This window comes from Zootoca vivipara, chromosome 16 (assembly GCF_963506605.1).
Source record: "Zootoca vivipara chromosome 16, rZooViv1.1, whole genome shotgun sequence".
Classification (NCBI taxonomy): Eukaryota; Metazoa; Chordata; class Lepidosauria; order Squamata; family Lacertidae; genus Zootoca; species Zootoca vivipara.
Genome location: NC_083291.1, coordinates 29,443,444 through 29,464,905, shown reverse-complemented (window position 1 = coordinate 29,464,905; position 21,462 = coordinate 29,443,444). Strand labels below are relative to the sequence as shown.

The 21,462-nt window shown below is 42.7% G+C and overlaps 2 protein-coding genes across 5 annotated transcripts in view; one reads left to right on the top strand and one right to left on the bottom strand.

The window, feature by feature from the left end:
- Positions 1-14,099, top strand: part of CFAP91 (cilia and flagella associated protein 91) — a 29,991-nt gene extending 15,892 nt beyond the window's left edge. For 2 of the 3 annotated variants that reach the window (XM_035140433.2, XM_060269149.1), the window contains exons 11-18: positions 1,259-1,375; positions 3,349-3,420; positions 4,555-4,701; positions 5,699-5,920; positions 7,898-8,046; positions 8,962-9,053; positions 9,948-10,241; positions 11,576-14,099. In XM_035140433.2, coding sequence (XP_034996324.1) covers positions 1,259-1,375; positions 3,349-3,420; positions 4,555-4,701; positions 5,699-5,920; positions 7,898-8,046; positions 8,962-9,053; positions 9,948-10,240 — 1,092 coding nt within the window. In that variant the 3' untranslated portion in view covers position 10,241; positions 11,576-14,099. The remainder of the gene's footprint in view (positions 1-1,258; positions 1,376-3,348; positions 3,421-4,554; positions 4,702-5,698; positions 5,921-7,897; positions 8,047-8,961; positions 9,054-9,947; positions 10,242-11,575) is intronic. The other variant, XM_035140435.2, reaches the window with a different exon arrangement.
- A 644-nt stretch (positions 14,100-14,743) lies between these two features.
- The window catches only part of GSK3B (glycogen synthase kinase 3 beta), a 58,795-nt gene continuing 52,076 nt past the window's right edge, over positions 14,744-21,462 (bottom strand). For both annotated transcript variants that reach the window (XM_035140437.2, XM_035140439.2), the window contains one exon: positions 14,744-18,078. In XM_035140437.2, coding sequence (XP_034996328.1) covers positions 18,011-18,078 — 68 coding nt within the window. In that variant the 3' untranslated portion in view covers positions 14,744-18,010. The remainder of the gene's footprint in view (positions 18,079-21,462) is intronic.

The following is a 21,462-nucleotide window of genomic DNA, read 5'->3' as shown; positions in this document are numbered from 1 at the left end:
TCTTCCTATCTGAAATCTGTCTCTTACTTGGCTTCCTGAATACCAGCTTTAGGCCATTCTAGGCAAGAAAACTGTGTGTCAAGACGGTGGGAATGTTGTGGAAAGTAGGAGAGGATATATTGATTAAATATTATCCCTCCTCACTCATGCTAGTGAGCAAGTAGCAGAACACATTTCCTTGTACATTGCAGGAAGCTAGTTGATGGATTCGTGAGAATCATTTAAATTAAGCAATCCAGTCTGGCTTGTCCAGACTGGATTGTTCCTGGTGAATTTCCCCTTTATTTCCCTCTTAATAATAGTAACACAACAGTCTTCTTTAAAAGTAATGGTAAAGTTTACTTACTACATTCAGTTCATAGTAGTATCCCGAAGGCAGGCTTTATCTTGTGGTTTCAGTTACATTTGTAGAGAAAAGAAGTCATGAGCTAGGCCTCAGACTTTCTACCTTGTGGCTTCCATCCTCTGTAAGGATGAGACATGTGCTGCTGGCTAGGAGCCAGCAGAGGAGTCTGAAAGGAGAAAAGGAGTCTGAAAGGAAGATGGCTGTGTCACTAGCCCTTTTGTAGGGTCTGCTAGGGTCACACCCATCTATCTGGTCACACATAGGGGTAGTAGGCTCCAGAGCAGGTATGACAGGAAGTCCTCCCTATCTGGAGCAACATTCCCCTGTGTGTCCACTCTATGCAACAGGAAATGTATTTGACTGCTTCAGTGATGATACATCCCACAAAGGCACCCACAATTTTTTTACTGTGAGTGCCTGGTCGGGCGACCGAACATGTTGTGTGCTGCAACAGGGCTCTCCATCTGCCCTCCCACTGCGGCAGCAACATGTGACATCATGCAGGTGCATGACATCACACACACACACACACACACACACACACACACACACACACACTGGGCCCCCACAATGCTGGGTGGAACCTGGTGTGCCTGTGCTGAGGAGAAACCGTGCCATCTATTTTTAGAGGTTGCAGGCTGCTATTCAACTTCTGTTGTTCCTTTTACATTCATGCCATCCTTCTTCGTTCTCTTCTCCTTCCCAGCCTTCCCTTATTATCCCATTACTTTCTAGCAGATTGGGAAAATAGGTGAAATGAATAGTGCCAATGTAAAACATGGACCAGGTGTTTTAAATGTTTTGCACCACTGCAACAGTTTTTTGGGTGAATTAAGAAAAGTGAAATGGTGACGCGATGCTCTTTAGGTCACTTAGGCCTAGTTCCTCCAATGCTACTAATTTCTTTTCCAGATATTGCAAGACAGGAAGAAAAAAGTTAAGGAGCCACGTAAACCACTTCGTTTCCTTGAGAAGGTATCAAAGATCCCCCCTCGTCCTCCCACTCCAACACTGGAAGTGCCTTCACTGGTAGGTGGAATATTTCTGACACTCTGAGGGGCCTTGACCTATCTCCAAGGTGGGCTGCAGTTTTGGTGTGGGTGGTTGAAGATCAGAAAGGCAACAAGTAGAAATAATGACTGACAGGCAGACAAGAGTCAGAGACAAGTGCGGAATCAGACCAGGCAGAAGATCAGTTTCCAAGGCACAATAGAGGGTTGGAGAGCTCAGAATCAAGTGGTAGGTCAAAGGCAGGCAAGGGCACAATCTGACATTATGATGGTGGTCCAGGAATGAATGAGAGAAAGTGGGAAGCGTCCGCATTCTTCAGATAAGTTCCTTATACTCAATAAAGGTTGCTAGGTTCCAAGAGCTTTATGGGGGTCTGGTGTATCACAATTGTTTTGGAAAATCAGCTGACAGCATTCAAGCTGGAATGGGGGCCTAGAGGTCTCCCTTTCCCATAAGGCCTAGAGCCTACCCTCCAACATTCCTCTGGTGAAAATTCCTCCCGTGTCTTTCAGTGCAGTGAGTCAGCAGCACCAAAAGACATGCATCTTTTGGTGACGCAGTTTTACAGAAGCCAGATAACTTGCACGAGAGTGTTCGCCACTGCAAGCGCTTGCTCACTGTCCTCCCTGAGCTGGGCAGCGGCACTGGAGTGGAAAAATGGGACATTCTGGGATCAAATCAGAAGCCGGGATGACTTCTGTAAGTTCGGGATGTCCCAGGAAAGTCGAGACACTTGAATGATAGGCTAGAGTCTTCCTGATCTCCTGTGGGCCTGTAGCACAGGAGGAAAGGTACAGTGGAGACTAGCTGCTGGAGGCTCTGGATTTAGAAGTGCACCCCTTAACACCTTATATTGTTATTGCCACAAGCATACCATTGTTCATTAAACTATATAAACTTGGATTAGAAAAAACAGGAGTATTTACAGTTATTTGGTGTATAACACTTTGCCTTTTACAAACCAGTTTTTAAAAGTTGGCAGGCTGCATTCTCTTATGCTATTACGCTGCCTCCCCTTCTCAGGATTTGAAACCTTCCTCTGTTGGTTAAAATGTATTTATTTATATTTGCTTAATGTGTATATTTTAGCATACATTTAAAATAATTCATACTTTAAAACATTCCTGCAATTAATTTGCTTTCCCCCATAACAATTGAATGGATTTCTGTAAAATTTTAGGCTAATGGTGTAGCAGAGACTGTTTTATATTAAGTCAGCTGAAACTATCTCCTATTTAGTATTTTATACAGATTCAGGGTACATCAGGGCAGGAATTTATTGTGGAAGCAGTGTTGCTTAGGCATGCAGGTTTTGCAGTACCCACATGACATCATCATCTTCAAAATGACAGTCCATTCTTTTTTCTTTTTAACATTTGTTCCACCTTTCCCATTACTGGGGGGAAACTAACTAAATAAGAATAGCCTGTTCTACATCTGCAGTCACTTCTGGTTTGGAATCTCATTAGCACTTTCCCCCTCTTTTTATGGTTGCCACATGTCCAGTAATGTTTCAGTGACTGGCCTCTAGTGCCATGCCCCTACTTGATGGAAGAGTGAAGGAAGAGGGATTGTGGGGTGAGACAGAGAAACACAGCCCAGATACATTCTGTGAAGCATGGCCCCCTGGGTGTGGATGGCAAGCAGTGGAATAGCAATGAATAGCCGTGACTAAAAGAATGGGAATGTATGGAAGCTAACTTGCCGAACACGCACACAGAATTTTCAGATCCTAAGCATCCTTAGAGTAGATTTATGCTTTAAAAAAAACTGAATGCCCCAATCTTTCCATTGCTATGCTTCCCTTCTCCCCCCCCCCCATCTGTAAACCAACTAGGCTGTTATACAGGGATTAAAGTCAATAAATTAAATGTGAGCCATACTCTTAGAAATCTAGGTAATATTATACAGATCATTTAGCGGTGTCCTTTCCTGAGTGTCTTCCTGCAACAAAGCAGTTGGCAATGGCAAATTATTCTTGTCTTTTACAGATTGAAGAAGAAAGAGAACTAGCTGTGATTACACTGCAGAGCTTAATCCGAGGCAGAGCTATCCAGAATATGGTATTCTGGTCTTGGTTTTTCTTTTCTTTTCTTCAGCATCTAGTGGCAGATTAAAAACAAAATGAGAGAAAGGTGCTGATAGGCCAGCACAAGAAGCTTGGGAGAAAGGAAAAATGTGTGTGTGTGTGTGTGAGATAGGTGGCTGTACTTGGAACAGATTTTGGGCGGACCTTTAATAAATATGTAAAAAAGCCTGCAGTCCAGGGAGGAGGAGAAATAAGAAGACAGCTCAACCATCCTCCTTTATTTTGTCTTAGAACAATGATATTTCTTCCCCCAAGCAAGATGTACCTTCTTTGGGCTAGATTCAAGTGGGTTTTTAAGTTATTCAGCTGTTTGCCTTGCTGGGCTTTAGAGAAAATGAATCCCTTGACCTCACATATCTATTTAGGACACCCTTGAGTCAGTTACTAGGGAGAAATTCATTATGAATAGAAGAAGAGCCTGGTTGGATCAGGCTAATGGCACATCTAGCCCAGCATCCTGTTCTTACAGTGGTCAGCCAACGCCTTTGAGAAGCCTGTAAGCGGGAGTTGAGTGCAATGGCACTTTTCCTGCTTGCGGTTCTGGGAATATTTCACATAGCTGTATTGATAAAGCCCACCAATGTGCTTTTGCATAGTGTAAGACCTGGTCACCCCTTGTCTGCACACCAGGATCTCCTTTCCTTGTTTATTTCTCACAGTCAAGATCAGGTTCCCCACCCTACTTCTCTGGAGGGGATAATCAAAGTGTGGAGATTAATGGTTCTGCAAAAATTAACTTGTCATACATGAGAAGCAAGTGTGATTCCTTTCCCAATATATTGTTTCCTTTCTTTAAAGACATTGTGACGCTGAAGGGGAAACAGAACACTCCCCATAAATTTGTTTCCCGGTGTTGACAAGCGTAGCCTGGTTCTTTAACATAGGCTGTTTCCCTACCTTGAGAAATTATTCTCTTATGAGGCAGAAGGCGGCTATATTTATGTTTTATTTATATTTTACTTGTTCTGTTTGTTTATAAAACCATATTGAAAACTAGGGTAGTTTATATTTTAAAAAATGAGATGACAACAATAAAGTTTGGTGGAAGAGAACATTCAGCGAAGCTGCATCTTCATTCATTCATTCATTCCCTCTGACTTCCTGACAGATGTTTGAAGGGAAGGAAAAGCGACTGGAACTGATCCGTGAGTTGCGCACCATTCATGCACTTCAGGAGGATGGGCAACTGTTGAAGAAGGCTGAGAAGCAAGTGACGTTGGCCTTGCAGAGGCAGCGGGATCTGCATGAACACAAGGTTTGGCTATAAACATAGAGGCAGTTCACCAGTATCTTGTTTAAAGTCTCTCCCTTCTGTCTCCTACAACAATGTATGCAACAGAAGCTTATGATGGAAGATGGCATTTGGTCATCTGAGGGAGGAATATAATCTCATAGTGAGTGCTTTGTTGAAGGTAGGGCTCACTAGGAGTTTCGTATGCTAGTGTTACACAGAGGAACAAGATGGCTGGGTTAGCCAGTCATTGGAGTCATTACTTTAGGCAACTCGTGCCAACCAAGGAGGTATCTCTTAGGTGGCTTTGCAGCTAGTTGACTGACCAAACCCAAAGAGTGCTCATTAAAGGTTCTTCATCATCCTGGGGAAAAGTGACAAGAGGTTCGCTGCAGGGTTCTCTCCTGGGCCCATTGTTGTTCAACATCTTTCTAAACAACTTGGATGAAGGAATTGAGGGGGTGCTCATCAAATTTGCTGTTGACACCAAACTGGGAGGGGTAGCTTATGCTGTAGAAGGCAGAACCGGGATTCAAAATGACCTTAACAGATTTGGAGAACAGGGCCCAAGCTAACAAAATGAATTTCACTGGGGACAAATGTCAGGTTCTGCACTTAGGCAGAAATAACTAGTTGCACAAATATAAGATGGGGGGACACCTGGCTCACCAGTAGTACATGTGAAATGGATCCCTTCTTCCTTTGGGGGTTCTCCAGCTGTTTGTTCCCACCATTCCTGTATCCAACCAGTCCATGACACCAGCCCTTCAGGTGTAGTTAGACTCCCAACTCCCATCAGCTAGTGTGGGAATTGTAGCCCTGCAACATCTGGAGAGCACCATGCTGCCTATCTCAGTGCAGCAGCAACAGCACATTATTCCAGATTACTTTCACATCTCCAGAAATGGCATGCATAATCTTTTCAAGGCTGGGTTCTGATGCTCAGGCCTGGAGCTCATTTCCTGGGGAAAAAGTAGCTCGTTTTATATAACAGAGAATAATTCTTCCGTGTTGCCTTTAGGTGTCTCTCATGGAAAAGCACTTGGCTCGGGTGGAAGGGAGAGCCCTCTCCAACATGCTGGACTTCCTCTCCAAAGAGCTGATTCGGCTCCAAGACGAACGGAGGATCCATGCTTTTGCTATGCTCGCTGAAAGGCAACGCCGAATTCGGGAAGCCGAGGAGAGCGGCCGCCGGCAAGTGGAGGAGCGGCGCAGGCGTGAAGAAGATGAGATCTTTAGACAGGCATGTGGGGGGGACTACAGCCGCAGGGCTCAAAGGGGCCTTTCCCAGTCATGGGGGTTTAACTTTGTCCTGATACCTGCACAGTAAACTGAGCCAAGTGTGCTAGCCCTGCATGAATTACTTGTAGAGGACTGTTTCTGCAGGGTAAGAGTGAGCTAGACTGCTGTGGGGATGTGCAGGGCTCTCACAGTCAAGGGAGCATAGATAACATACTTTTTATCATCCTGTTTCGTCCCAGTATTCGACATGCACCCATCAACCTACCTGGACCCTGAGATCACCTTCTTCTTGTGCCTCCTCCTTGAGAGGTCCAGAGAATGGGCCTTTGCAGTGGCTCCCTGTCTGTGGAATGCTCTCCCCAAGGAAATTCACCTGGCACCTTCATTATACTCCTTTAAGCGCCAGGCAAAAATGTTCCTTTTAAACCAGGCCTATGGTTGACCTGATTGACATCCTTTTAAAATGTGGCTCTTTTGGGGGGGGGCGCGTTATTTGGTTATTGTTTTTATTTTATATCCAGTATTGTGATCTTTTCTGTGAATCGCCCTGAGACCTCCGGGTATAGGGCGGTATATAAATTCAATAAATAATCATAATAATAATGTCTAGATTCTGTCACACATTCCATACTTTGGAGTAAACGCTGACCATTCTGCGTACCTGAAAGCTGATCCTTTGGCTGAACATATATGTGCTAAACTAAATCTGCAGGTAGATCACTTAGCCACAAAAATGCAAAAGCAAGCTTCGTGTTATTTATTCTTATATCTTACCCTTCCTCCCAAAGGAGCTTGGGTTGGCTGGCAATGACCATTAGGCCGAGTGAGGCAAATTCTTCAGGTGGGGAGCAGCAGTGGCAGCTCCCAGCTAACTCCTTCCGAGCCTTCCCCCCCTCAACATTTTCCTCTGTTGAAGGGCAGAACTAGGTAAGCTATACAGCCTGTCCGAAGGCCCCTAAACTAGTCTGCCACCTCGTGTGCAGAGAAGGAGCCTATCCCATTGCGTATGTTGAAGTGAGCTTGTGTGTGTTAGAAATGAAGGACCGCCACCATCTTGGCCTCAGGTAGCAAACATATTGGACTGGCTATAGGAAAATGATAGTTGGAATCGCGTCAATCCCTTCCACAATAGAGCCCTTTAGTGCTGCAGAGGCTTTTCCACAATAAATTGGAATTGGGATTAAAACTGTGATTCTACACAGCATTTAATCTAGTGCTATTTTAACTAGAAATGCCTCCCCCCCCCCCCCCGCTGGCCAAGATCTTCTGCAATGTCTACTCAGAAGAATGTTCCATTCAGCAGTTATTGGCAACTTAAAAGTATATTGCTTGCCAGTCAGCTGTTCTTGTTGCTTCCAGTTGACCCTGGGGCTGGCAGATTTTTGAGAAATTTATTTTTGAGAACAGCCCGTGAATTGACACATGACAATTTCTTTGCGGTGCGGGACTGGTCTTTTATCACCAGCTAAAAAGGGGAAGAGATCAGTAGCTAAAGAATCTCTCCCTCGCCCCTCCAAGAAATAAACTGAAGGTTATTTAATGGGAAATTATACACTAATCCATCAGCCAGAATCAATAAAACAGGTGCAACCAGCAAAGTGAATGTGTTTCATTTAAAGGTACGAGATGTGAAAAGCCTTAATAGCACCCTCCACACCTTTGGACAGGCACCTAATACAATTGCATTGTATGATTTAAAAGTCACTACAAAATGTGTGTGTTTTTAGGGGGGTTGCAGAATAGGGGGCATGAAATGCAGAAAATACTGGAAGTGTACAATTTGGAAACCATCATTTGCACGCACTGTAAAAGGGTATACAAAGGTATACAAAGGTATACAAAGGGTATACAAAGGTCCTAGTGTGGAAGCACCAAATCTATATAAATGATCTATATAAATGATCTATATAAATGATTTGTGCGCACTCATCATATGAGATGGTGCTAAGAAGGAAATTCTGCTCGGGGCTATTTCCAGGTTGTTACGGTGCACCAGAGTACAGTTGACTCCTACCTCGAAGATGTCATCCTGGAGAGCATGGAGACTACAGCTGACGAACAAGCTAGAGAAGAGATTCAAAGAGTGGCTGTGGAAGTCAACGACATCGCTTATGAAATGGAAACACGGTATGGTATAGATTCTCAAGGGAACAGCAGCATGTATCGCAATATAAAGTATTGTGGCACCTTAAAGTCTTAACCATTTTTGTGCAGGTTCGTATCCTGCCGACTGCATGCAAAGTGTAATATTTTGGTCCCCTGCGGATTGCTCAGTTGGTAGATTTTATTGTGGCATAAAGGTTTGTGGACTAGAGCCCATTTTGCCAATAAAGTGCACTCTTACACTTCATAAAAGTATATGTCACAGTAAATCTGTTTGTTCTTTGAGGTGCCACAAGACACTCTCCTGATGTTGCAACAGACTAATTCAGCTATCTGCGTGAGAGATGCTGTGACACTTAAAGCCTAGCAGATGCTTAAAAAACAGATTTGAAAGGGCCATCTAACCTAGGAAGAAGCTAGATTCAAAAAGTATTTCACTGTGAGTGTGATGTGAACAGCAGTTCTCCGCGCCCACCTGTGCTTTTTGTGCCATATTGCAAACTTTTAAAGTTTGTGTATATTCATTCCTACAGAGTTGTTCAAACTCGGGCATGTAGCTACTATATATTTTATTATATATATATTTTTTTCACACCAGCGAGATGACTCTCCTTCCTCCATTTGCCCTAGATCCTGCATTGCTCCTGTATTCTGAAAGATAGCAAACACAGGTCCTTCCATTCCCCTGGAGTAGCACCCACCCTGATCATTGTGTGGAAGTGAGGTATTACCCTGCTCCTGTTGCATATGGTCTTATGCCCCCTTCCCATCATGTAGGAGGTGTCCTCACTGACAAAACGTGCACAAATAATACTGTTTCTCTTAAAAAAACAAAAACCTCCTGATGTGAAACAAAAAAGAGCAGAGGAATTGGGAGGAGAGAGGGAATGAAGATAATGACAAAAATATAACCTTTTGTACAAATGATCTCCTCTTTAGTCGAACACACCTTCAGTCCGAAGAAATTGTGGCTGAGCTGGTTTATAGTTTCCTCATCCCTGAAGTGAGGAGAATGGCCATCAAGGAGAAAGGTAGGAAGTGTGGACAGCTTGTTTATCTCCTGAGATTACTTATGTCTTAAAAAGGGATGTGGGTGGCGCTGTGGTCTAAACCACTGAGCCTCTTGGGCTTATCGATCAGAAGGTTGGCGATTCAAATCCTCGCAACAGAGTGAGCTCCTGTTGCTCTGTCTCAGCTCCTGCCAACCTAGGAGTTCGAAAGCACACCAGTGCAAGTAGATAAATAGGTACCACTGCGGTGGGAAGGTAAATGGCATTTCCGTGCACTCTGGTTTCTGTCACGGTGTCCCGTTGTGCCAGAAGCAGTTTAGTCATGCTGGCCACGTGTCCCAGAAAGCTGTCTGCGGACAAACGCCGGCTCCCTCGGCCTGAAAGTGAGATGAGCGCCACAAGCCCATAGTCACCTTTGACTGGACTTAACCGTCCAGGGGCCCTTTACCTTTACCTTTGTGTCTTACCATAAATTTTGGATATGGTATATGAGCGTCCTCTGCCTTTGTCATTTTTAATTATTTTCCTCTTATTCCTTTGAGATCTCCTTTGCATAGCTCTCTGCCGCCTTTAGAAGGCCCTCCCCTGGAGGCCTCTGTTTCTTCAAATTTAATCCAGGGTGCATCTTCCCATCCTTGTGCTGAAATGAGTGTGGGAGCCAGGTCTGGAAGAATTTTATTTCTGTGTCACAGGAGTCTCTCAAAGGGTGGACTTGGTGAGCCATCTGAGTCTCTGCTGGTGATGTTAGCAGCTCTTGCTTTCCAGAGTTTTCCTATGTTTTGGAAGACTATGGCTGACTTAGCTGAGCGGAGGCTGGCCCCTTGGTCAGGAAGTTTCTCTTACACACCTGTCTCCTGCCCAATTCACCATTCTCATCGTTGGCCTCCCTTGGATCTACCACTTTCTCCCGCACAGTGAGGCAGTCCCAGAGAAAGCACATTAACGCAGCTCATCAGATCATTCATGGGACTACAGAGGCCGCTGTGGGACAGCTCTTTGAGCTCCAACTGGCAACTGGTGTCGAACTTTCTCAGCTAGCAATCCCAAGTGCTGAAGAACCGCCTTCGGCAACAGCTGAGGAACAAGGAGCTCCCGAGCCCCATGAGCCGCGTGAGCCACAGATTCCAGACAGTCAAACAGAGCCTGAAATGCCACCTGAAGGTGATGGTACAGACCCCTCAGGCAGTGAAGAAACGGAAAAGAAATAAGGTATGCTTAGAATTGTGTTCCTTTCCAGTCCTGCTCATTAGGCATTATGGCCCCCCCTATGCACAACAAGCCCCCATCCTGGGGCTTTGGGGGGGGGTTGGTTTCAGGGAAGCTTTGGCCTTTGTTTGTAGCCATCACTTGAATTGTTTGCTTTTCTCTGTTCCATCAGGCATTATGAGAGATGCCGCAATGGGGGGTGGGGGGTGGGGCCTTTTCTCGGTGGTTGCCAGTACAGTACTTGCCTGGCAATTTTTTTCTTGCCCATTTTCAGAGTGATACCCCCACCTCATTTGGTCAAAGAACTTTTTAGTTTCTTACCCAGGGGTAAGAAAGCTTGCCCTGGACTCCAGTGAAGTCTCAAAAATTCTGAAATAGTGTGGAAAACGGTTGTCCTTTGAATGGATATGTAGCCTGTTTCTATGCCTGTTGGCTCAGTCCTACTGTGGTCAATGGAGCTTACTTGCAGGAAAGAATGTAAAGGATTAGTTGTCATTACGTAGTTAATATGAAGCTCACCCTTGGGTTGGATTTTTAACAGATTTTGTGAGAACTATTTGATCAGGGTTGCAGATGTTTCCAAGAGAATTCAGCTGTTGCAGGTTGAGAACTGTATATTCCTGTGTATAAGACTACTTTTTAACCCAGGAAAATCTTCTCAAAAGTTGGGGGTCGTCCTATACGCCGGGTTGTATTTCTTATACGGCAAGTATATCCCAAACTCTATATTTTAACTGGAAAAGTTGGGGGTCGTCTTATACACCGGAATATACTGTATTTTTTATTAAGTTTGCGTTTGTGTGTCTCTGTGTATCGGTACAGTCTAATTGGGCCATAAATCTGATATTTATAGTATTACAGTGGACCCTCCGGATACTAACTTAATTTGTTCCGGGGGTCCGTTCACACCCCAAAAATTACGTAGAGGTGTGCTTCTGCGCATGCACACGTGGCAAAAACCCGGAAGTATACACTTGCGGGTTTGCCGTGGCCGTAACCTTAAGATTCCATATATGACTGTATAGGGCAGGCATAGGCAACCTTGGCTCTCCAGATGTTTTGGAACTACAACTCCCATGATCCCTAGCTAACAGGGCCAGTGGACAGGGATCATGGAAGTTGTAGTTCCAAAACATCTGGAGAGCCAAGGTTGCCTATGCCTGGTATAGGGATTCTTTAGGAGAAATAGGATGAAGTTTCATTGATGAGGTGTTTTCATGTTTAAGACCCATTATGCAAACTTTTGCACATTATTTCATAATGAAGTGTATTTTTTACAATGTGTTTTACAATTCTCATTATTCATTGCTGATGGTTTGTATATATTGCTTTTCTAGTTGCCTGAGGAACCACCAAAAGAAGCACCTCAGTCTAATATGCACCTCTGAGGTCTCCCCCCCTTTTGCATTGGTGCCCTTTCTAAAATCTCTTTGTATTTACCATATCAAACAAATCGAGAGCAACAGCAGAATAATTTTTTCAATCTTTTCATAGACTGCAGAGGTAAAATCTTGAAATCGAATTGGCAGCAAGAAAAATAAAAGTTTTGCAAGAAAAGCAGAACAATTAAAGAAAAAACATACATTTGCCAGCACGAAGCTTAGGGTTAGGGGTTTTTTTGTTTTTGTTTTTTGCAGCTATGGGGGAAAGACAGCACACAAGAGAGTTTGGAAGTCTGGTATCTTCTCGTCATAGAATAAATCACACCCAACCACCAAAACTCTGGAACTGGAGGGAAGGTCTTGCAGAGAAGCCCTACAACCTCTCTTTGTCTCCTCTTCAAGCTCCAGCAGCCTTGGAAAGACTTGGGCAAAGGAAACGAGAGAGAGAGAGGCAAGCAAGAAAGGAATCTGCAGAAGGAGGGATGCTCTTGTGAAAGACAGAACAAGAATAGGGCACACAAGAAGAGACCAAGTAAAGCAAGTCAGGGCTGGAACATATTGCTGTCCTGTCATCTTCCAGCTTTGGTCCAAGGAATGACTGGGTTGACACTGGGACAGTTGCTCATAGAGGACAGGGGCCATTTCCTGAAGATAGGGCATAGGAAGGTAAGACTAGTCCAAGCTCCTAGGCATGACCAGCTCAGGGTAGCAGGGCACAAGGCACAGCAAAAAGGCTGCTTGTCAACACCCTGGAAAGCTCACAATGGCTTGCCATGACACACTCAGGGACAACTGCTGAAGCTTTGAGGCTCCCTAAAGGTAGGCTGGCAGGCACCTTTAACCTCCCACACCATGGGAGTTTCTGTTCTTTCGAAGGACCATCGCCCTGTTCTTATAACCATGGGCTGCTGTGCTGTGCATTGAGGGATGAAATGGTTGAGTGTCCTTTGAGTTGGAGGAGTCCACACCTTTTGCCCTAGATGGTCTACGAACAAGGAGTAACACCTCCTCCTAATGCATCCGTTCTCCAAATCTGCCTGTGAGCCAGATGGAGGATATGGGCAAAGAATGCAACAGTTGTGGGAGAGCCAGGGCAAACAGAAGGGGGGCAGGGCTGGGAAGGTTAAGCAATAGGGAGAAAATCAGAAGCAATCAGAGGCTGCCACCTCCCTCCCCCAACACAGACTCTTGTTACTGGCTATCTAGGAACTGAAAACGGGAAGTGCCAGCCTCCCAGGAGGACTTCGACCATCTTCCCACAACTTCTGCTCTGCCCTACCCCAACCTGGCTGTCGCTTGTATGATTAATAAAAATGAAGAGGAGTCTTTTTTGCAATATATTTTTTTAATTTATTGAAGCAGTAGTCACATGACCTTGCATCTAGCCTTTTAGTATAGTAACAGAATAGATCTGACCAGTCATTCGGCTTGAAAAAGAAATTTTCTTTTGCGCAAACAGACATCACATTGAATACATACATTATCCAGGACTGAAACCCAGCTGAGATAGCAACGTGCCGATTCGTTGGAGGAACAGCCCCACAAGACATGGTTATTATAAACTCTTCACACCGTCACCAGATTTACTCAGGGGCTCAAATAAAGGAAGTGCATTATATGTCCTAGCACATCTTGCAGATAAAGTAGGGTCATCTATGATGATAACTGTAAAAGGGTTCCTCTTCCTTTCCATCAAATCAAATGGTTTGGTGGAAGACAGAAGCTGTTATCTCTTGCAAAAGTATCACAGATTAATACAGACCATTTAAGAAAACATGCTAGCTCCCTGTGTTTATATAAAGAGTCAAACCCACCTTTTGGGCAGGGTGAGGAACAGTTCTGGAAAAAGGTGAATAGGAGCAGAAGAAGAGACTTTTAATGGAAGTGGTATACAGAAAAGTTCAAGAGTTTTGAAATAAAGACCACACACTTTGTATTTTTAAATTTCATGTCCAGGCTAACCTACTTTTTATTTAATGCAAATTACAGTACCAGTTAACTATTTCCGAACCAAGTCACACAGAACAAAATGTATTTACAAAGGAGCAGAAGGGAGAAGGCAAAATAATAAAACATTAAGCATACTCTCCACAAAAAAGTTTATATTTAAAATGAAAAAATTAATCAGTCACAGAGGCATTCAAGTAGTAATAATGTTATACATGTTTTGCTTCTTCTTTGAATCAAGACAGCTTTGTACGTGTATGCAATAGTTTGTATACAACCCACAGTCCATTATATATAGATTTTAGATTTTCTGTTTTTAAGATGGAAGTGATCACGGTAATTGTGTGCACAAGCCCAAGTGATGTATCAGCAACATAGTAACAAACGCAAATTTTACAGGCAAGCATATTATTTATATATATAAATGCTCATTTATATATATAAATTGTTTTTTTCCAAAAAAAACCCCAAGAACAAACAACACAAGGAAGGAAAATATGTATCTCAAGCTAACCCTTTAGGTACAAGTCTTTATTACGCCTTTTCATTTTGCTTTTATTGCCTTGTCACAAATGAAGCAAGAAATTAGCCTCTATAGAAATATTGGTAATTCAAAGGCTTTCTGATGTATACACCTGGCAAATGTAGGTCCTGGGCTACATACTAAACTGTGCTTTTCATTACTGGCTTTAACCTCTAGTGGCTGGGATTTACAATAGGTAATAGTTTATTGGTAGCATTTCTTAAGAAGCATTACTAATCTGGGAACATTTCAAATTAACACTAATTACGGACATTCACCATCACTTGGCTTATTTATAAAAGGAAGTATATGCTTAAATATCAGTTAGTTGACTTCAGAGTAATCTTTATTGATTTCACACACCCCTTTGTTTAAATGAAGGTACTTCAAAATTAAGATAGTGTCTTGATTGACTTTCAGCTGGGGGACACAGAATATTGTTAATGCCATCTCAGGGACATGCACAGTTGCAATGCAGACAAAGGATAGATCAAGAGACCATTAAGGTACTTCATTTAAAAACAAGCCACACAAACAGACTTCTGAGTGGACTGTCAGAAACAAAATGCTATCACTGACCTTTGTGTCACCAGAAAAAGTGCAGCCTCTGCCTTACTGGAATGAACACAAGATGATTACAAAAAGACAAAAAGCCAAAAACAAAACAGCAACCTTTGGTTTGATAAAAAGTTCAGCATTTTGCCATCAAAGAGAATCTCACGTGGAATACTAACAAGGTCAAACACACAAGTGAGCAAAGTTTTCAAAGCAAGGCCTTTGTGCTGGGCACAGAAATTAAGGTCAACTTCAAAATGACTTTCATAAGAAAATAAAACTTCAGGGTGAGAGGGAGGGCAAGTGATAATCTACAACTACAGACTCTCAATACCACAGATAAATCTACGGCCAAAAAAAGCAGAAAGGATGTGTGAGTGAGATCCCAATTCTTCCACCCCACTGCTGCCCCCACCCCCATTCCATGACAGCTTCTTTGCAAAGCCCTATTTTGCCTCTACAGAAACAAAGACTAAACTAAAGCTTCTAGAAGCTGTTGCCTACAAGTAGCTCTTGACAAACGTGCTGGGAAAAGACGAGCAAAATGTAAACTTGCCACTTAGATGCCAAGATAGCAAACATAAAATGAAACCGGTCACTGCTATTGTGGGGTAAGGGAGAGAAACTTTTAAACACCTACAAACAAAGCCATGGTTTGAAGTAAAAAAAAAATCGAATGAATTTTCTTTTTAATTATACTACTGACATGAAATAACTCAAAGAAGGGAAACAAAGATTTCCATGTGTGAGACATCTGGTACAAAAAAAGGAATAAAATAAAATAAAAAGATTATGGAAGCAAAGGCACTCCAAACTATATAGATATACTATACATCGCTAGAGTTATTGTTACAATAATACAGGCCGGTTATCTACTGTACAGAGTTAGAACTATATGGCTTTAAAAAGCTCGTCTACATTTTGTCTGATTATTAAAACAGATTTAACTGCCCTGAATGGTAACGTTTTGCTCATTAACAGCAGTTCCTGGGTCCACATATTTACATACAAAGCAATACAACTCAAAATTTTAAGAACAACTAATGTACAAACTTGAATTTGGTGAGGAGCTTTTGTCTTGTTTATTTACAAAAATGGTATTGAAACACCTGGATCTAGATTTGTATAAAATTTTGTCTGCAGTCCCGCCATGATCCTTGAGAAAATAAAACCATCAGGATCTCAGTTTACACATACTGACACACACACATACACACACACACAATTTTTTAAAAAAATTATTAACGCTTTTCATTCTTCTTCCCTGCTAGCATCAAACTAACAGAAAGTAATGCAAATCCTAAGACACCATCTCTCTTCTGAGCCTGGACTGTCCTGCTCTCATGACTGCAAATCGAGTTTTCTCTATGTCATCCTCCTGCTTGTTCAAGTGTCTCAAGAGCTCTGATCGTGAGGGCCGTAAATCAACATGGAAGACACCTATAGGCTCCTTTCCTGCAGCAAGATCCCCTTCCAGGATTCTCATTTATAGAAAACTGGGGTATTTAAATATGGGTTCCATACCCATTCCCCTTGAAGCTATTTTAATAACAATGTATCTGAACTTTCTATTCATCCTTTTTTAAGACAGCCAAACAGCTCCCTCCTTTGACAAGCACCTTTAATCAGATTAGACTTTGTATCCCTCTCATACCCAGCTTCATAAACATGGGAACAAAGAGGAAAGAGGAGGCCCTGAGCCCTGTTGCCTTCGAGTGGCTGCATTTGCATAATGCTGAGTTTCCCCAGGGCCAAATCAGCAAATCACGTTTCAAAAGATTCAACAATGAAATAAACCCACACAAGCACCAAGATGACTGAGATTCATTTGAATGAGTGTAAGGCTAGGTGAGCACATCTCTCAATCCAAGTAGAAAGCTAGAACGTAAAGAGCCTGTCTCGGTTACTACGGCAGCAATGGCATTCCTTCTCGCAACTTCCCTAACACCTTTCAAGAAGTATTGCTTTCACTTCAAAAACAGAGAGACTTGACTTTTTGCCACTACAAAATAACCCAGAACACAGACACTAGAAACAGGCATTTCTGCTTCAGTCAGACCAATTATAGATTAAAAAATAAAAAGCAGCACTGTATCTATGTATATATTTATAATATATATATATGTATATGTATATGTGCATATATACACACACACTTAGCTTTCTATAAGTCAGCAAGAGCAAGTAAACTGATTTGTCTACTTATTAATATACTACCATTGTGAAAGCATCACAACAGCAACTGTGGAAGATCAATAAATAAAGATTAGAAAGAAGGGAGCTTTAAAAAAAAAGAGAGAGGTGAAATTAAATACAAATTCTAGATTTGGATTTTAGAATCACCTAAAAATAATGTGTTGATTTGAAAGCTCCAATTGCAATGGAAGTTTACGTCCATTCACGTTACAACCCCTGGCATTGTTTTCCTGTTTGCTTCTTTGAGAAAGAAGCCAGTTTAGAGTTTAAAAAAGAAGGTGGGCAAGGTGCAGAAGTACCTCTCCACTGGTTTCCTGTCTGTTTTCTGCACCTGGAGGGATAGGTACACTTGCTCCCACCTGTTGAAGAATGCAAGTGACTGACTATGGCCTCTTTTGTGCTTTACAGAACCTGTAATGTTCAGGGATCTTTAAGGTAGGTGAATGAGCATTTTTCATTCAAGCCGATAGTCTGTGTGTGTATATGTAACATACATATCTGCAGAATTCTCCAATGCTAGAACAGAATTTAAGATCAAGATTTGCCCTTAAGCTTTATCCATACAGCAATTGCCCCACCCCACCCCATCCCCGGCTTTGGCAATTCAGTGTATTTTAGACCTCACATTTTGCTTCCTCCTCATCCCAACTCAAAGATAGTTAAGGTCTCCTGTGTATGTTATTCATGGTGAGCAACTCCTGCTAAGCTCCCAACCAAATTCAAGTTGTGCACTACACCAAAAGTTGAAACTTCACTTAAAAATACAAGGCTTAAAAAAAGGAGCTTCAGCAGAATGAGGGTTCTCCTTTCTGTTGTGGGAGGGCATGAGATAAGATTCCTGATTCTAAAGTACACAACAGCAATTGTTTGAAATTAGAAGATTGTCATGGGAAGAGACTGGTGTGTTCTATTGCTCCACTTCCCCTCTTCCCACCCCACCTATTCCCCTGCCCCAAAGGGCCCGCAGAGTGAGCACACAATGAAACTGGTTTGAATTTCTATTTTACAAGGTTAAATAAGAACAACAATAATAAAAAAAAAATCGAACACTATAATGAACAGGGTTTTTTCCTCTTTTTAAATTTTCTTTCCAAATGTGACCAGCGTTGCTGAGCAAGACTCAAAATTACTGGCGATTGTTCCTGTACAGGTTGCTGCTTGTGACCAGTTCAGGTGGAGTTGGAGGCTGATGCTGAAGCTACATTATTGGTCTGAACTCGATCTCCTGCATTGGCATCTGCAAACACCGCAAAAGAAAGCAAAGACATGGGTTAAATATTGGAAACTTGCTGCTTGCGGGCAAGCCTCTTAAGCCAGTTGTGGCAAGGGGAGAGACACCTGAATGTCAGCTAGAAATTGGGTACTTTTTAAAAGGACCTGTTTGGTACCTGAAAAACAATAGAGACCTCTTCTGGCAGGAGAGTTACAAGTGTGTAGAGGAGCAGACATAAGCCTCACCTCAACCCCCAATGTTTGCTGGCTCCTTTTCGATATGAAGTCCCTGAACAAGGCTTCCGCTTCCATATTATCAGGAATCCTGGTAAGGTAGGGATCCTGATCCTGTGGAGGCTTCTACAGTGGTGCCTCGCTTAACGAATGCCCTGCTTAATGAAATTTCCGCTTAACGAAAGGATTTTTCGAGCGGAGCTTGCCTCGCTAGACGAATGCATTTTACGAAAAATTCGTCTAGCGAATCATGGTTTCCCATAGGAATGCATTGAAATTCAATTAACGCGTTCCTATGGGCAAAAAAAATTTCAAAAAAATTTCAATGCATTCCTATGGGATTCGCTAGACGAATTTTTTCGCTATAAGAAAAGACCCGTGGAACGAATTAATTTCGTCTAGCGAGGCACCACTGTAATTGTATTTGGTAGAACATGTGCAACAGCTCAGCAAAGGTCTGAGAGAAGCTTGTGCTATTGGGATATTGGGAGGGTTGTTTGCACTTTTAATCCTTGTGAGTTCCAGCAAACACGCAAAGAGGGCTAAGGCATAGATCAGACTATTTGGTTCAACTACAGCTGGACATGCCCCCAAAGTCATGGCTCTGGGAAAGCAATAGCAGGGCCTGATGCCAAGAACAGGTTTCACATGTCATACACTGAAGGGTTCGGAAAGCAGGGGGAAAAAAATCTCTGCCCCTTTTCTCATGAACACAGCTAGCAAATTGTGAGGTACTGATAAATCAAGAGGAACCAAGCAATATAGGAAGGCAACGGTGGCAGTATGTTACAAGCCATGATCTCTGGCTATTATTTGGGGCAGTTCCTCGCATAAAACCCATTCGACTAATAAACCTTCGCCAACCATGGTTTTTTACCAAATAGCTGAGGTTTAGGCCTCATATACACAACATCTTTTTATTGATGGAACAGGTCTTAAAACGCTTGATTGATAAACAGAAACAAATAAACAGGATGCTAAGAGGTGACACTATTCAATTCTACGGAGTTAGAAAAGTATTGGGAGCTCGCTATGCTCGTTTTCCTCAACTCCTTTCTCTCCTGAATTCAGTAGACAATAAAAACAGGGTTCGGAAAAAAGAAATAAAAAGATTTAGTTATCGAAAAAGGCTGTCACAATTCCTATTCAAAAGTATAGGATACAGCTGTGTGAGTCCATAATGAAACACAGCAAGAGGAAAAGGATGTGTGGTCTATAATTAAGAAGGGTTTCATGGTGCAAATGAAAACAATTACAAAAAAAAATCAAAAAGAAAAATGTTGGACTGCAATAAATTGAGACACTCGCATAGAACTGTAGTACCTGATGAGCTGCTCTGTTTGGTAGCTATTGCTATCTAAAAAAAGTGGGAGAGGTAGCAATGCTGTGAAGTTTACTGTGATAGGGACTTGGTGAGCCATCTTTACAGAAGACAATAGCTCTGTCGGTACCCAAATTCTCATTCTCATTCTCTGATTGGTGCTACTAAAAAGAAAGAAGCACTCCAGAGGAGTGGGGAATTCACTGTCTGCTGGATGGTGTAGTTCTCCTAAAGTCTACAATGGGAAAGCTTTATTTTGCTTGAAACATACCCTGTTTCTCATATTTTAAGACATACCCATAAAATAAGCCATAGCAGGATCTTTAAGCATTCAAGGAATATAAGCCATACCCCGAAAATAAGACATAGTGATAGGCGTAGCAGCAATGCCGGCCACGGCAGGAGGAGGAGGAAAAAAATAAGACATCCCTTGAAAATAAGCCATAGTGTGTTTTTTTGAGGAAAAAATAAATATAAGACATGTCTTATAATATGAGAAACACGGTATGCATTATGTGCTGTTGGGGCTCTGCTTTTGTTCTGCTAAATTGCAGTTGCAGAGGAGCGCTGCTCCCCCACTATTTAGCAAAGAAAAACCAAGCACTTATGTACATCGCAAGTTCTGCTTGGCATTCACAAAACCTGCTGTCATTGCAGGAGTATTTGGGAGAACTTCATTACCAACAGACATCACCTTCTTTTCCTCTTCTAGCAACAAGGACAGCTGTTGCTGCCCTCTGGTCACGAAGAGTCGGACATGACTAAACGACTAAACAACAACAAAAACAACAAAATGCCCTTTTATGCATCAAATCAATGACACTGCAAGATTGGGAATCCTGTATGTAGTTCTGGTTACTCACTCATTTTTATTTCTAACTTGGGTTTTGAGTTGGCTGGTATCCATTTTATTTTCCCTCTCTTATTCATCTGACCTAGGTATAGATTGGACGACACAATCTAGGAATGTGGTATTCATCACATTTGCCCTGTTCTGAAGTTAGTGCTGCTTAATCTAGCTCTGCTGCTGGACACTGAAGTAGCATTCAGGAACTTGCAGTATTTTTTACCAGCTGTTTTCCTTCTTCATGAGAGATGACCTGGCACATCTCAGTCCAAGCAGGGTCATGTAAGGAGATGAGGTCCTTCAGGTACCCTGGACTCAAGCTGTATAGGGCTTTATAGATCATAACCAGTAACGGACTGGTACCCAGTGGAGCTGCTGTGACAGTGTTTCTATTCTCCCTGTAATTAGCTCCAGTGAGCAAACTGGCTGCAGCATCTTGGATCAGCTGAAGTTTCCAAACACTTTTCAAAGGCCGCCCCACACACAGCTCACTGCATGAATCCAAACAGGATGTAACTAAGGCATCATGGCCAGGGCAGACATCTCCAGCAACAGGAACAGTGCACTAGTTTTAAATGTGCTCCTGGCCACTGCCTAAACCTGGCCACCTGGGGTTAAGGGCTCAATCCATGAGTACTCCCAAGCTGCAAACCTGAATCCCTATTCCCTGATCTGCCTTTCAACTGACCATGACCGTCAAATTGTTCACCCTCCTCCAGTATGTTACTAACACCAAACACCAAAACAGCTTCGCCATATTTAGATGGAAAGGAGAGATGGAATGGTGGCAGCAGCCCCCCAGAAACTCTGGACCTCTCCTAGCGGCATCCTGCAAATGTTAAATAACATTGGGGCAGGACAGACCCTGAGGGGCACCTCAGGTTAACAGCCGGGGCATCAAACAGAAGATCCACAGCACCACCTTCCCTAGGATTAAAAGGCTCAGGAGTAGCATACCTCAAGGACTGCCTCTCTCCTTATGTACCTACCAGGGCCCTATCATCCTC